The sequence below is a fragment of the Rhamphochromis longiceps genome, linkage group LG23 (genome assembly GCF_057381845.1).
Source record: "Rhamphochromis longiceps isolate RC_006_pf linkage group LG23, R_longiceps_female_GT1.1, whole genome shotgun sequence".
Classification (NCBI taxonomy): Eukaryota; Metazoa; Chordata; class Actinopteri; order Cichliformes; family Cichlidae; genus Rhamphochromis; species Rhamphochromis longiceps.
Window position 1 is genome coordinate 14894496 of NC_140578.1, and position 16964 is coordinate 14911459.

General features: G+C 38.5%; 1 protein-coding gene across 3 annotated transcripts in view; it reads right to left on the reverse strand.

The window, feature by feature from the left end:
* Positions 1-674: 674 nt before the first annotated feature.
* Positions 675-16964, reverse strand: part of tgfbr3 (transforming growth factor, beta receptor III) — a 69607-nt gene continuing 53317 nt past the window's right edge. Inside the window, exons 10-18 of one of the 3 annotated variants that reach the window (XM_085397306.1) lie at positions 16735-16884; positions 15020-15118; positions 14356-14544; positions 12824-13111; positions 11270-11390; positions 7895-7942; positions 7262-7366; positions 3114-3279; positions 675-973 (exon numbers count right to left, since the gene is read on the reverse strand). In XM_085397306.1, coding sequence (XP_085253432.1) covers positions 3161-3279; positions 7262-7366; positions 7895-7942; positions 11270-11390; positions 12824-13111; positions 14356-14544; positions 15020-15118; positions 16735-16884 — 1119 coding nt within the window. In that variant the 3' untranslated portion in view covers positions 675-973; positions 3114-3160. Of the gene's footprint in view, positions 3280-7261; positions 7367-7894; positions 7943-11269; positions 11391-12823; positions 13112-14355; positions 14545-15019; positions 15119-16734; positions 16885-16964 lie in introns of all 3 variants that reach the window. The other 2 variants (XM_085397307.1, XM_085397305.1) reach the window with 2 other exon arrangements.

Below are 16964 nucleotides of genomic sequence, written 5' to 3' on the forward strand. Positions count from 1 at the left end.
TTACATCTATAGCTACAGCTTATCTTTAGTGAAATAAACTTTATACTTAAGATGCACAACATCTGATTTCATTACTTCATATCTGACACAATTTATATAAAATAGCGAGAAGCGGCACATGGAAAATTGAACCCAAACACTATCTGACAAAATAATATCATGCTTAAACAAAAGATTTGTATTCCAGATTTGTTTACATATGATAATAATAACAATCTCTTTCTATTGTATTCTTTATGAAGTCAATAAGACACATCATCCCATCAAATAACAGAAAGAATTAAGAAAATAATCATGACATATTTTTTACTTTTTTTTTTCAAAAATATTAGTCCCTTTCTGACTATAAATACTACTATTTCATTTTCATTAAAGTGTCCTAAAGAATGGTATAACGTTTAAACAAATAGTGTAAATAAATCCTCCCGCAAATGTGTGTTATGTATGAGCAAATCCACAATTCACAGTACGTACACACATAGAAAACAATAAATTTCTTTTAGTTAATATATTCCAAAATATAATTTTATACACAAATATATATATATATATATGTATATATATATATATATATATATATATATATATATATATATATATATATATATATATATATATATATATATATATATACATACATATATATATATATATATATATATATATATATATATATATATATATATATATATATTTATACTCTCTGTAGAAAGCTTTATACATGTTTACATGAGGAGAGAAAAAAATGAAAAGCTTTAAGATGATACACATTCTGGTTACTGCTTACAGAGTTAAATGATAGCAGGGAAAGGGCCCAGTTTGTCCTCCACACACATACAGCAATCATTCATCAACGGTGGAGTAATCGTGGTGCTGCAGTTTGAAGAAGGCAGGAAACTATATGTTGGTAAAAGTCAGCTTCAGCTGCAGCTTGTTCAACACACAGTCAGTGCCGAGATTCATAGAAAAACATCTGGGAAAAGGAAAACCAAACGCTTTATGTTTGATCTCTTAAAAATGACAACAAAAAACTCTCTCATAAGGAGTTCAATGATTCATCAGCCAACTGACAAAGTTAGTCCTCGTGTTATCATGAGAACAAACCAAATCTTTATTTTGCAGCCTTTCAAATGTAAAAATGTTCTGCTTTCACTTTATAACTTTGGTTTTGGGGTTGTTGGTCTGACGGGCAATTGATTATCTAATAATTAAAACTGTGGGATCCAAACCATGATTACCATATAAAACCACGACTGTCAAAACTGTTAACGTAGTTTCTGTTATTATAAAATCTGATTAATGAAGCTCACGCTGATGATCCAGCGAAACTCCAAAGAAGAAAGAAAAAAAAAAAACTACTTTGCACACACGAGTAATTACAGTATTATACAAAAATATACAGGCCTTGAACGAGCAAGTCAGCGCTTCGAGAAATACCCTTATTCACTTGCTTAACATGAGTTGCATCAGTATTGAATATAGTGCTGAAAGCAGTGGCGGACTAGCGTAGCTTAGCATACAAACTTCCGGCAGAAAGAATCAGTAATATGCAGCACAAAAAGGCCACGCTTAAAAATGTCCCAAATTTTCATTTTAACTTTTCTGATATTTTTTTTTTATAAAAAGACAAGATCTAAAGTAGCATGTATTTTTAAAAAATCTTTGCTTTACACAAAAGTTGGTGATAAGCTAGGTTTAGCATAAGGAATAGCCTAGCTGCTAGCATCACGGTGTCCAAAGCTGTAGTTTGGTGGGCCTATTTCCAAACTTTTGGACAGAGTATTTAATGCTCACTAATCCACAAACCTAAGGGATAGTTCAGTCCTATAACTGAGCCTGGGCAACATTTTTTTTTTTACATAAAATGTAAAATGTTCAATAATATTTCATAAAAGAGATATAAAAATTAAATCACATAAATCAATTTATGGCCATTTTTGTAACTTTAGCATTAAAAAGGTCTCACACATAACAGAGTCAATCACTCCCTGCAATAAGTTCCAAAACAATGCCTGCCCACTGTATAATTTATTTATTATTCATGTCATAATTATAGTCTTGCTGTCACAAATAAATATTGATTCCTAATATTTTGTATTTTATATTCACCATGACTTAAACATACTGAGTGTTTTAGGCCTATTACCCGGAACTAGTCTTCCTAGAAATGACTACCACTCCCCTGAACTACTCATTTCCACCAGGTATGCTAAGCTAGGCCACTCATCAACTGAACAGAGCTCTATAATTCACACACAGACAAAAGAAGTGTCAATCATCTCAAATAAGAATAAGCAAATATTTCTCTTAATGCTGAAGTCTTCCATTAACAACAGCTAGTAAAAGGGAACCCATAATGCCCCTGTGAAGTTGAGTGAAACTAAAACTCAAATCTTTGCCTATACCAAGAGTTACTAAAGCATACTATTAGATCAATATACTTTACCGACCTGTGTGGCTGAATCCATTAAAAAGTACAAACAATTCGAAAACGTGGAATTTTCTCAGCATGTCTTTCACATTTTTCATTCACATTTTTTTGGCATTTACCCTTTTGAATACATTCATACCCAGACTACCTTTTTAAAGCCATAATCTCTGTGTCAAGATGATGACTTGTTCATACTGCACACTTGTCCGCATGAAAATAGTGGTTTATTTGCTTCCTTGCAACTTTCTAGGTTCCACTGTCATAAAACAACGTGCTCCGGCCCAGCCATCAACATCTCACTTACTAATACTGACGTCACTCCAGCCTTATTGTGTTGGCTTGCTCTCTGAGCACACCTGCTTAGCACAACCAGCCCCAATCAAACCATTTAAGGTCAAAACAAAAGGCTGTGTTGTGGTCAGAAAAAAGCAGCATTTGGATTCGAAAGAAATGTCTGGAATAAACTTGCATCTGTTTCTCGGATGAGGCTGCCAAGCTGTGTCTCAGAACTAACACACATCAACATAACCAAGACAGTTCATTTGTCTGCACACACTTAAAGTGGCACCAATTTAGCACAAGGACTTAAGGTGTTATTTTTTCTTTTTTTTGTAATCATGCTTTTTTTTCTGTCCTGTCACGTCCCCAAAAATAATTCCTTTCATGGAAGGAGATAACAAACCGGTCCCTGTGAACCGTCAGAACTTCCTGGCAGTGCATCCTGCTGGGCTACGCGGTGCTGCTGCTGGAACACGGCGTGCTTTGCATGCTGCCGATACTGTGGCCTGTACTGCTGTTCTCCGAGGCAGGCTGGGACTTCTGGACCGGCTGTGTGCCAGCTGTCTCACCTAGATGTAGAGCAGAAGAGGGAGTGTGGCCGCGGGAGAAAGGGGATTGGACCAGAGGGAGAGAGGAAAAATGAGTATAATTAACAAAAAAAGCCAACCCTAGGCAAGAACATTACAAAGTGATTTGGTTAAAGCTACAAATTGAACTCCTCTAAGACTGTCGAGCCTCCATTGTTCTTCTGCACACAGAATAAATGGGCTGCATAAAGCTCCTACTGTTTACTATAACTGCCACTTGACATAAAGCTTTCACTGAAGCCCGTATAAAATCTGAGCATTCCTATTTAGATTAATGTACTTTTATCCCTAAGAAAAAATGTGTACTTTTACGTATAAAGAACTCGGGACTTCATCTGCCCTCATTTTTGACCATTTTCAACCATAATCTGCCACAGATTCTGTTTTTAAAAACGAATCCTCTAAAGATGCCACCTCAAAACGACCAGAAACAAATGGTCGCATCCTATCTGACAGATGATATTTTAAACAAAGAGAAGAAGATGTTTCTACGTTCACAGAGTTCATTTCTGTCTGGAACCAATTAGCCTTGCTTTAGCAGATAAAGGCGAACAAACACAACACGGGCCCTGTGACCGGAGCTCAAACCAATGACTGGTTTATTGTTCTATGTCTAAATAAGCGTTTCATTTCGTAAACTCTTGGGATCCAATGGCTAAAAGGAAGGGAAAATAGAAGTGCTTGAGTTTGTTTCCAAAAACCGTCTCTGACAGACAATGAACAGCTTCTGAAATAAAGCCAAGTCTGTGTTTAATTTGAGTATTTGGCACAATTATTACTGCAGTGTGTCCCTCGCTTGCTTTATAGCTTATCTGAAATGAAGATAACACATTTTCTCCTGGAGAGAGATTGTTCTATCGATAGTTTAGTTTGTACTAGAGGTCGTGTGTGTTTTATACATATGCTTGCATATATGACAGGCATATGTATCCACAGGCATCCCTTTCCCTCTTTCGGGCCCCACATTTCTCCTAATGTTTACCAGAACAGGGCTGCCAGCAGTCTTTCCCTCACAGGACCAAGAGTGCTGCAAAACAAAGGCACTTGGATTCACCTCATCTGTCAGAGGAAATTTAAATTCCCAAGTCTGATATTATCTTTCTAGATAGGAAAGATAAAGGCTGCTTTTATCTGACCGAAACATAAAGTGAATGAAAACTCTCTATGAAAGTTGTTGTAACAGATGTCTACTTAGGGACAATTTGCCTTAGATTTCAGTTTGGGAAAACACTGACCCCAGTATCTCTTGGATACAAAAATTCAAACATACAATGTCTTTGTAGTGGCTAAGGATACAGTAACAGCATCCAGGACAGAAACCTCTCCACCCAACATCCGCTCTTTGCATGCACCTGCACAGAAAGCACGCTAACACAAAGTTAGCAACGAACCCGGCTTCATGACGCAGTCAGGCTTGTTCTACCCTACTCCTTCTACAGCAGAATCCCTGTGGTGATCTCTGTGAGGTGATCTTTGGGCTGGTTAATATTCAGAATTTCTTTTGGTAGAATTTTCCCAGACCATGACAGCCAGAATCAGCCAAGCATGCTTTTCAAGGGCAGGAGAAACCAGAGCTTCCACATAAAACCCAGTCGTAGGACTGGGAGAACATACAAACTCTACATTAAAAATAACGACATAGCTCTGGCTATAAGACCACGTTGCCATTATAATTTTATAAAGGCTTGTGGAGTAATATTGCAGAAATTTGGACTCTAAAGTGAAATCTAAAAACAACACAAAGCTCTGCAAAATTTTATATATTTACAGCACAACTTTGAGCTAAATCCTAATGTGACAAAGATAATATGGTTATGTTTAACCGTCTCTTACTCACCATATCTGTCCAGCTTTTAAGCATGACGACATTTGGGAATTAGGACTAAACAGAAAGTAAAGCAGGGGCCCATGGCATTAGCGTCGGTCTTGAATGTAGTAAGTATAAGACACATTCACATTGTGATAAGTAAAAAGTATTTTAATTCATTTTAAGGGGCGTATAAAGTATTTATCATGGAGTTGAGCTCATTTGATACTAATTTATACAAAAGTCAGCCTCAACAAAAATCATGTAATCGTGAAAAAAGTGTTTCAGTAGTGACTCAACAGAATGCCATTGTCATGCTCTGATTGAGCTTAGAAAAGTTGGTGTGGCCGTCTAGGTTTAGGTTAGATAAAACAGTGAGTTTTCGGATTATCTTAGTAACGTATTTAAGATATGAGTGATAGTGGGACAATTTAATATGGCCAGATGAGCTTGTTTAAGCATTTCTGAAATAGCAAGGCTTGTTGTGTGTTCTCACGGTCAGAGGAAGGACAGTGTGTGGGATGTACTGGAACAAATTTGATCCGAATGGGTCCAACTTTCAACCTGCAAGTTTTGCTGTGGGTATCAGATTACACGGGACACATTTAAAAGTCCTGCAGCATCCTAGGCCTCCAAGTGACTGGACCTGCTTAGGTAGGAGAGGTCCTAACATTTTGGCTCATCGGTGTCTCACTGAATTTCAGAGCAGATAATGTGTGAAGTTTCTCCTTGTGTCTGGCTGTTTTAACAGTTGGTTTCATTTTGTGGATGAAAACAAAATTCTTGCACAAGGTGACAACAGCTCCAGCAATCTCCAGCAACCTACAAGCCAACTACAATATATGTGCCAAGACAATGAGAAAACTGTCAAAGGTTATAATGTGAGGTTGATGTTAAAGCATTTACGTTGCTGACTGCCTTGTAGGGAAATAAATCGTAATAGATAGAAAAACCCAAAATATAATTCCAAGGACTATATCTAACTGTTTTCTGAGAGGTCCTCAGACCCTGAGGGGATAGACTCAGTTTAGTTTTCTTGTTTCATCATTGGTTTAAAATATGCTCTCAAGTGGTATTTTGAGTGGTTGCTTTGGAGGATATACTTTCTTGGGTTTACATGGGACAGAAAGTGTTGCCATATAAGGTCATTTCAACTAATCCTGCTTAACACACCCATCTAAAAGTGTATTTTAATAATGGAAGGAACTTGTGCCTTAAAGTCATCGCCATGCATGTTTCCTCCTAACTGCTATCTCCACCCCTGTTTTTCATGCGTGTTCACCTTTGATATGTACTGCCAGCCAAATGTAAAGATTTGTCTTTCTTTCTTGGTCACCCACTAGAAAATCCATGAAGCACAAGTGAAGTGGTTTTCTGAAGAGAAGCCAATACCAATATTGTGACAAAGATAAAGGCACTAAACTCTGACAGCTGATCTTTACGTCTAAAAGATATTCAGAAAGAGCTAAACTCTCATTAATGTGACAGAGCATGACTGGAACAGTTTGCAGCACTGTAACCCGACACGTGCCTGTATTGTTGTAACTACCTGGGAGACTGATTTACACTGCCAAACTGTGAGCTCTTAAAAAAACGTTCACTTTACATACCGAATGCTAAAGTGAAACAGCCTAAGTCCTTCTGCAAAACGCACTCAGCTCACAGATAGTCAGTTAAAAACTAAGGCAGAGAAGAACAGGGCAGCTCTATGCAACGGTGAACTCAGTGGGCTGCTGGGAACTCACTTCCTCTCATAGGTCAGTTAGGGTCAGCGGGCTGGGGACGAAGGGGAAGGTCTTGGCATCTAATGGACAGATTGTGTGTCTTTTCCTGTGAGCGCCCACTAAACCCTACAAGGGGAATTTCCAACTCGTCTCCAGCCATTGTACTGGGAATGTACTGAGAAAGACCACCCCATGGCCCCCAAAACATTCAAAGGCAGGAAAGAGAAGAGCTCTTGCTGCTGACCAACAGGATATATTTACAGTAGAGGAGTCAATACGTTATTGTGAGCAGGCCTCTGTCAGCAGCAGGATGTTTGGCAATCACAGCGGCACATTTCTGGCACAGAGACCCTCAGGCATTCCTTTGCATCTTATCTTTTCATTAATGTGGAGAAGTGAGTTGGGGCCACGGAGAGGCAGGTAAAGAACCTACCTGTGTGCGCGTAGATGAACCACAGAGCTGCGGTCAAGAGAGCCCCGATAACAAAGGCTGCAAAGGCGATGCCCACCACCACAGGAGTGTCCAGTACATACACTACTGAACAACAAACCAACACAGAACATGGTTTTAATGTTAAACAAGTGTATTATACATACAAATACAGTACAAATATAAATGACCTAAAATGTGTAAAACAAGAAAACAAATATTAGGAACTGAAATCGTAACTAAGTTCACCTTTTACCCAGTCACACTGCCCTAGCATCTATTGCCTATATTCTTGGACTCTAATAGAGTAGCTATGCATGATTTACAAAAAACAAACAAAAAAAACAACAACTATTGCCTGGCCTAGTTAGCTGTGTTATCAGCAAACTACAGATCCATAGTTACTGGTAAATTCTAGTTACCTTCTTCAGTTTGAAAGAAAAAAGTCCAGCAAGCATCACAACTGTTATGGTAAGGACCAATATGAAATAATAAGTGACCTAAGCTGATGATTCCTTATATAGCTTCATTATTTACTGGTTTATCTTATGCAGTTTATTCATTTTTGGGATCCATATAATCCACTTATATACACACGGACATACGCAAAATAAAATGCAATCATATAATACTTACCATCAGGAGAGGGCTTACGTGGCTCTTCTGATAATTCTGATGTAGGATCTGCAAAAACAACATATAATAGTTTAAATATATGTTGACTATTGCGTGTACAGATGCACAGTATACAGTATGAATTATGGTACATTAAAATAGCACAATGCAAGCTCTGAGTCAGCCTGTCAGGAGCAGCAGATTGCTGATACTGCAGTGTGTTGATAAGCAATTCTCTGTGGAATGTGATCCAGAAATCTGAACCAGGAAAACGCTGAAAAAGCAGCTATTCTGTAAGCCGGCAGTGTCCTAACGGATGAACCTTTTAACTCCAACCAATCATGCTCACCCATTTATTTCAAGCCATCTGGAAGGCTTTCAAAAGTGAAATTAGCTATAATAACGTCTTAACAAACAATACAAAGGCGCTTGTGTACGGGCGAACTCAAGAGGCAAACCTGGTATACGTCCAAGCCTGGGGCACAATGGCTGCTATTCTCGGACAGGACACCTTTAAGTTTTCATCTCGGGTAATGGATGATGACAGGTCATCAGAGAAGACTTTAATTTCAGAGGGGACGATGGCCAGAGGACGTCCTCTGTGCCACCCTACTCCCCTTCGGTCTGGAGCTATCTGTCCCGGGTGACTTGTTATGCTAAAAATGTCGAGGCCATGAACACATGCAGCCTCATAAACAGAAGATAAAGGAGGAATATACAGACTGAACCCATCAAAGCACAGGAGTGTTTAATGCTCTCGTGTTAACTCGACTCAGAGATCATGTGCAAAGCTGAAAGCTCGGTGCTTTCAAATACTGCCTTGATGTCTATAGGGTACAGTTCTCTGCAGGACATCTGACTGGTCTTGAATGTTGTTTTCTACTTTTAACAGAACCAGACATCTGCTTCAAAGTTGAACTTTTGATTTATGCTAGCTTTATGTTGTTGCCAAACTTGAAACAGCCCTGATATCTCTACGAACATCATTTATTTATGTAAATTTGCCTGATGTGGAAAGAAGCACTCCTGCGTAATGACTTGTTTTTGTTCAACTTTGGCCTTTCGTCATAGAGCTGTCGCTCCAAGACTCTCAACACAGAAGAGTTTCAAACTTATAAACCATGCAAAGGTTGAATTCCGTAGCTCAAAACATATTATTTAACCCAGCTCAGGTCCACAAGGTTACTAGCTCTGCCTAAAGTGTGGTGTACAATCTGCAAGCATATGTCAAAGATTTACTCTCTTCTTTTGTTCATACTCTGCTGAGGCATGAATCCTAACTCATGTTCATCCTTTCTTTTTCAGAACTAAAAAAAATACGTTTTATGATATTTTTAATGATAAAGTGAGCTTCTTGACATCTGGCCAGTGAATACAGCAAACCATATGGAGAGCCTCATTCAGTTGGTTTTAAAATAATAAATGAGATATTTTATGAGAAATCAGTTACTTAGAAAGACAAAGTTATCTAAAGGATGAACGCATTCATATATCAAACACTGCAGTTCAACCTGTTCAGTCCAATGTGATATAAAAAACTATCCTCTGCCTTTACACTTTGCAGACTTTAAACTAAATTAATACTACATGTACTGATGTGATGATATAACCAACACTGCCAGCCTCTCAGATAGATTATACCTTTCAAGTTTTTCTAAACGTTCCTGAACCCATAAAAAAGGGATCAAATTTATTGACATTGTGAAGCAGTAAATCTAATTTTGATGGTAGAGCTTTGAGGCTGTTATGTTTTTCCATGCACCAAGTTGGCCACAAGTGGCTCCCTTTGATTTGTAGATTGAACTCAGCTTTTTGGGATGTTGTCCAGTGCAGAACCGTGGCCCTTGAAAAGGCTGCTTATTTTGTTTGCCATCCTAGCATAAGCGATGCCTTTGTGTTCTTTGAATTCGAGGGGTTTTTTTTCCAGTGTGTTTATGGCATAAGTGTGTTTACTTACTCCATGGAAAATAAACCCGCTGCACTGGCATAGTGGTGCAGGCAGTGCACCCTGCCTGTACCACTTTGGACTAGCTTGGCTTAGACACTCAGCCATTACTTCAAATTTCACCGTCTCTGTTCACCAATATCCTCAGCATCAACACTGGCATGTCTGTGCTAAAAAGTGACTCCATCCATTTAGTATCATTGCCCAGCATTGGAGGCTGATGTCCAATTAAAATGTAATAAAGCCACAAACTTCTGGTTAGAATTATCCTGCACAACTCTGACTCACACTAGAGCTCAGACAAGTAGGAACTTTAAAGCTAGTAAAATTACTGATGTTTAAGAGTAAGACCAGGATCTGAAAAATACCATCAGTGCATACACTGCAACTGGGAGAAATCAATCAATCAATAAATTGTTTGGTCTATGAAGAGCTCATCACAACTGATATTAACATCCGAACAAAATACAGGGTTCAAATCCACAATGGAACTATATTCTGAATAGCACACATATACTGTAGCACAGAGATTGACCAAGCCAATACCAAAACCAAGTTTCGTTAGGTAAAGGAGTAATCAGTCTATTTTCTACCATTGTGAAATAGCGGTTGGGCTGTAGCTTACACCAATTAAAATGATCTAATTTACATCAAATCACAAGCCAACAAACATGACTCAAACTGACCCCAGGTCTCATGTTGATGTCATTGCTCAGAGGGGGATGCTAATATGAAAAATGCTGGCAGTCCGCTAGAGAAAAGGCACTGATTATATCAGTCCATTTAGGTTTAGGTCATAATAAATATCATGTGAAGGCATTACCTCAGGTCTCCATCCTGCCTTCTAAATGTACTTACACCCCCTGAGGTGCTACGATAAAGAGTGTGAACCAACAAGTGACTAAACATCGAGGGACCTTTAGGCTCTGATTGGGCGCTCAAAGCCAACAAGTGGACCACCGCTCCTCATTTTCCCCCTCACTAGTGGAAAGCTGAGGCCACAGTGAAGGGCCTAAGTGAAAACAACTGGATCTTAGTAACGTATGACTGTTCTTTTCCATGTCTCCCTCAGCATGGTCTGGTCCACAGCAGAACTGGGCCTCAGCGTTAGCACACTCCCCTTTATCAGCCATATGCTAGTTTGAACACACACACCCAAAAACACACTCTTGTGTACAGATGTCAATGTAAACGGAGACACACCATATGTGTATGCCTAAGCACCTGTATACACAATCATATACACACAACACAGTTAATAAGGACCAGATGTTGGACCGTGATCCCGTCGTTTGGTCTGATCTCCAAGTATCGACTTTATGCGGTTCCTCTGCCTTCAGAATTGCTTCTTTCACTGTGCATACTCGTATTTGTGGGTGTCACAGTTCCAAGCACAACTGAACTCCTGGTGTAAACAGATGTAAATTATGTTTGCTTTTGCTTTTACTGACCTGGTATGTGGCTCAAGTCATCCACCACAACCAGCGGTTGAGTCGAGACCTTTTTGTTCATCATCATCGCCATGATATTGTCCACAGAGAGAGAATCACAGTTTTCAATGGGTGGCAAACACTGTGCAGAAAATTTAAAAAAAAAACCTAATTAATAACTTGACATTCATATTTCTCAAACTCAAAAGTGCATTCACTCATATCTGCTCAAAAGTACTAATTTGGAATTCAAAGTAAGGAAAAGCTTGCCATCTTCACCCACTACAGCTGATGGCAACTGTAATATGTTAGCACCACAATCACAAGCCAGCCTCAGGATACTACACACACACACACACACACACACACACACAAAACCCCGTTCAGCTATCTTAGTGAGGACTTTCATTGACATAATGGTTTCCCTAGCCCCTTACCCTAACCATTAAAAATGATTGCCTAACCCTAACCCTTACAAAAAAAAAACAAAAAGAAAAACATGACTCTATTAGTGGTAGAAATAAGCTTATAATTATTTTTATATCTAAAATATTAAATAATTATATAAAAAATATTATATTCATATCAGATGGATTAGACAGTTTCCTCTTGCACTGAGATTGCAAATAAATGTGTGATTTATAAAAACTAACAAAAAATTATGTGGGAATGTTGAAGACTAACAATTAACCTCACAATTAATTTTAAGAGCACAAAATAAAGCACAATAAGACTCAGTGTTTTGTGGAGGCTAAATCCCCTCCACAATTCTTTGGAGGAATCTGTCTGCCTTTCTGGTTTTAATATAATGTTTTTAGTTTATTTTTAGGATTTTTTTATATATATACCACACTTCCCATTAGCTCAAAAGGTGAATTCTTACACAATAATTTAATCGAAGGACCAGTCAGTCAGATGGGACAAGTACAGTATACGCCAAAGAGGACCGTCGAGGGAAGGAGAAGAGGAGCAGAAAAGTTTATCAGGAGCTTTAAAGGAGAGTATGGATGATCCAGCGGCCCCTAGGACCGTGCACTAAAGCTTTAACAAAAGAGAACTAAATCAAACTCTTTTTCATACCTAACCATAACCTAATTGTAACCCTGACACTAAAACCGCATTTTGAGCCTTCAAACCTGTGAGGACCGGTGAGTGTGTCCTCACAAGTGACTGTTGGTTCTCACAAGTATAGTAGAATGCAGATTTCGGTCCTCACAAAGATAGCTAGACAGGAACACACACACACATATATATTTATTTTTTGGGGGGGTGGGGGTAACATTTAGGTAAGACTTACAGAAAGTAAAAGAAAGCACTTGCACCAGACAGAACAAATAACAGAGGGAGAAAAAAAAAGATGATTATTTTGCTCAGTGGTCAGCCACTTGGGAAACTGTGCATCGATGCATGGTTCCCGCTTAGGTTTGGGGGCAGACCTGACACTGAATGTTGCAGGTCAGCCGGAGTAAAGATTGTCTCCTACAGGCCCGGCTGCTCAAACAAACACTGGTGATACTCTGGGAGACTAAAAAAAAAACACAGCAATGGCTCTTTGGGGAAGATTATTCTGCATACCTGTGGTAAATTTAGATTCCTCTGAGATGACTTTGAGCACAGAGACATCTCACAATGCAGGAAAAGCAGGGACACTTTGAAAGTTGAGTTGAAGATGAAGCTGAAGGTTTTCTTATCCATCTTTGTAGGATGGACAGGGAATTGAGGATAGTATGTGACGGAGGCATCTGTTGGACAAACTGTCTCAATGAGTGTGTACTCTGAGGACACGCTGGGATTGGAGTCATGAGAAATGAAGCACGATATGATGGTGAACCCCAGTTCTGGATCTGATGCAGTTGATGTGATCTGGAGCAGATGAGAGGCAAGTAAAAACAGATTTTATTTGTCAGTTGTCGTGACAGGAGTCTTCATGAAGTGAAGTGACAAAACTGAACAACAACACAATACTGCTCTGATCTGATGTGAGCTTTACTTTATAATATAATCATTTCTGGAAGAAAACCTAATCTGCTGTTGTCTGAAGAAAGTCTGCAAAGTAATCTTGTTGGACAAAACATGCAAAATGAAAAGGTGTCATTTTGTATTTGTGTTTCTTTAAGACAATCGCAGAAACAATAAATACAAATTATTATTGTGTTTTATTGCCTAGTCCTAAAATTGGGAACAACGATAAACACAAATACAAACAAACATAATTTACAAGATGTTAAAATGCTAATTTAAAGCTGAAACAATCAATATTTTCGTGTTAACACTGGGCAGGACAAAAGGGGCACAGTCATGGTGAGAACCCTCAGCTCTAATGAGCTTCTGGTTTCTTTTAGAGCGTTGTTTTGGTTTTATGCTTCAGCTCACTTTTGCTGTACCAGCAGCTGTTCAGGAAAAATAAAATTCAAATCCTACCTTTTACTAACCACAACAGAAAAAGAAGTTCAAAAGTTAGCAGGCAGCTGGTGGCAACTAAAGTGCCAAATAATTCTGTCAGCAGCAACCCAAAGCTGAGCCAAAATAGACTAAATAAGTCTTCTAATAGAAATATTGTGATGTATTTATTGCTGCCAGTGTAAAGATATGCAAAACAAAACAAGAACGACTGCCTGAAAGGTGAGAAACAAATATTTAGTCATGTTTTACTTATTTCTCAGTTAAAATAAATGCAATGCACTTAAGAGGGAAGGATAAAGACACTCTGTGAGCACTTTGTATTTACAGCACACTGGCTTTGTGTCCATGCTGTGAGTGAAGCATCTCATGCTGATGTCCTCCTACATCACCTCTTCAAAGGACTTTTCAGTCTTTGCTATCTCTTATATGACTAGCATAACTACTGTAGTGAAACAGATATTTTTAGCCAGATGACATGCAGAACTGTGATATAATAAAAGCAAGAAGTGAAAGAAATTATTAGCTTTTTAGCTTGAAACAGTCACAATGCTCTTACTGAGCAAAGGGCTCAGAAAGAGATTAAATCTGGAAAAGCTAAAGCCTCAGATGGAGGCAGATGGTTGCAGTTTTCTGCCAAAAGTTTTCATTTACACCAAACATGTATTCTGGCGTGAGAGGTAATGTATTATAAATGCAAAACATACCTCCACAAACACTTTCTGATTTTGTGAAACGGTGAAGAAATTCTGGCGTGCAGGGTTGTTGATAGGCAGCGAGTCGTACAGCTCCATGTTAAACGTCATGTTGTTGACCGGTTGCCTTGGTGGTTCCTGTACAATCCTGGGATCTGAGGTTTCCTGATTCTTAGTTTTGCTTGTGTATGTGCAGTTGAACTGTTTGAAGAATAAGGCAAAGCCAAAACAAATATCAGCAGGACTCTGACGTTACATTCCACGGCTAAGCACTCTCACTCCACATGACTGTGTGTCACTGTTTGACCACATTAAGACGGACCAGGAACAAAAGAGATATGTATAAACAAGAACAATAAGTGGGAGACGAGGACTGGATGAGATAAAGGAAACTAAGCTAACAGAGAAAAGATGGAGAAACTTCAAAATGGAAAATGGAAGGTCAAGTTCATTAAACGGACATCATGGAAAGATGGGGAGATTGCAGCAGCCAGAAGAGTCTTTACTAGCAGCCCAAGGGGCAGTAGGAAACTGGTGTTTCTTCCAACTATGCATGATTTACTGCAGTTGCGCATATAGAGATACAGTTTATCAGTAGTCTCAACTTGTCAACTTTCCCCTTGCAATGAAGTGCAGATCTGACAGAAAAAGGACCACAATGATTCCAGAGTCTTACCAATATGGTAGATGAATCGAACATTTTCACGGGAAGCATTCTCTCGGGCCCTCTCTGGTCGCTATTCCCATCTTTGGTCTCAGCATGACTTACAGTGACCTGCACATCAAAAAGAAGTTTGTTACTAAGCCTACGCTGACAAACCTGAGCACAACAATCAGCAATTGACGGAAAGTTTACACAAGATTTTTTCCAATTTTTTTCCCCCTTTTCTACTCCTTTAGTATTGCCTCATTCAGGCGGAGATTTGAATTGTTAAGAGAGGTCGGCAAAACATTCTTGCTTAAATCTGGGAATGTCCTGTGGCCTCAGTGAGACAGGACATATTTCTAATTTCTCAGTGGAGTAGTGGCATGTCAGGGCCTGAGATGAGTCTGCTGCTTTAGAGAGAGGACTGTCTCAATGACACTAACAGAGCTGTTTTGAAGTTTGCTGACCTGCCTTTGGTGCCACTGCTGAAATAAATCAACATATCACAGCAATGTGGGGACAACAGCCAAAACACATTAGCTTTGATGAGTGGGAACCCAGACAATGAAAATTAATCTCCTTTGACCGGAGGTCAGAGGTTGTCTGCACGTCCAAATGCTAGGACAAAAGATGACCTTGGACTTATGCCTGGGTTTTTAATCTGCACTGGACAGAAAAAGTGTTTTTTCCAAACTTCCCCGAACAAAAGATTTTAAAAGGCCAGGGTAGAAGTGATTCATGCTTGCTTGTTAGAACAAACATGCTGAATGAATGCATTCCACAATAATGAAGATAACTGGGGATGTCTTAATCACATAAAAGCAAGTGATCACAATTAGATACAAAAATGAGTCAGAAATGTAATCATTTTCCCTGCACATATTGTCCATATTTTTCCAGTTTCCATTTGTACACAAAAAGAGCATGGCTATCAGTGGACATCTTTATTAAAAAAATATTTATTTATGACAGGTGTCAAGCCTCTGAGTGAGCATTTCCCATGGCAGTGCTGACATTTAAGCACTGGTCATGGTCAACACCCTAACAACTAATCTAATCAAATTAGCCTTCAAAGCTTTCTGCCAGATCTTTTTTAAAATGTGATTTATTTTCTTTGAAAGAGTATGTGTGTTTGAGTATTTAAGCTCAAATGATGATCTTTTTCTAAACTAATCAAATACATTTATTCTCTGAATGTACTTAAACTGCAAGTGAAAGCTAAAAATACCTTAAAATAAAACAAAAAGGCTTTCTGACAGTGGGTAAATCTTTCCCTGACTTCAGAGTGTCACAGCTCTGTACTGCCCATAGATATCAATGCTTTAACAAGCCCAACATCTTAATATGTTAAACCTAGGCTAACACACATCTATTTGCATGTTAGTCACTCAGGAATTGTTTAGACAAGCAAAGTTTGACTTTGGCACGTGGTTAAAACTGTGTAAAGGGTGTATTTCAACAAAAACTAGTATCTTTTCTAAAGTTTAAACAAGTAGAAAAGAAAGTTTTCTGACTGAAAGCCTTTCTGTTAAAATGTTCTCATTGTCTTCTCATTAAGTTGACAAGTTAAAATAAAGCAAGATAATTATAGGGATTTTTTAGAAAATGAAGAGTGTTTTGTAGTTTATTTCAATTTAAAATTAAATCATATCTTTGTATTTATAGTAGCAACTAGAGGTCTGATATACAGAGAGGGCATTTTCAAGTAATTTCAGCTATACTGTAACACCACATAATATACTCACAGAATTGAAGTAGATCGTGCTATCCTCTATGGTGAATGCGGTGGTCTGACAGCCAGTCAAAGGAGTTTCCAGAGTGTAGTGGGTGGCATTGACTGTTGCTTTGCATTGTGGGTCTTGAAGTGTGAGGCTGGCATTTGTAAACCCGCTTGCCTAAGTTAAGAAAAAAGAAATAAAAAGACAAACATGGATGGAGATCAAAACATTTTTCCGTTATTAACTTTTCAGAATTG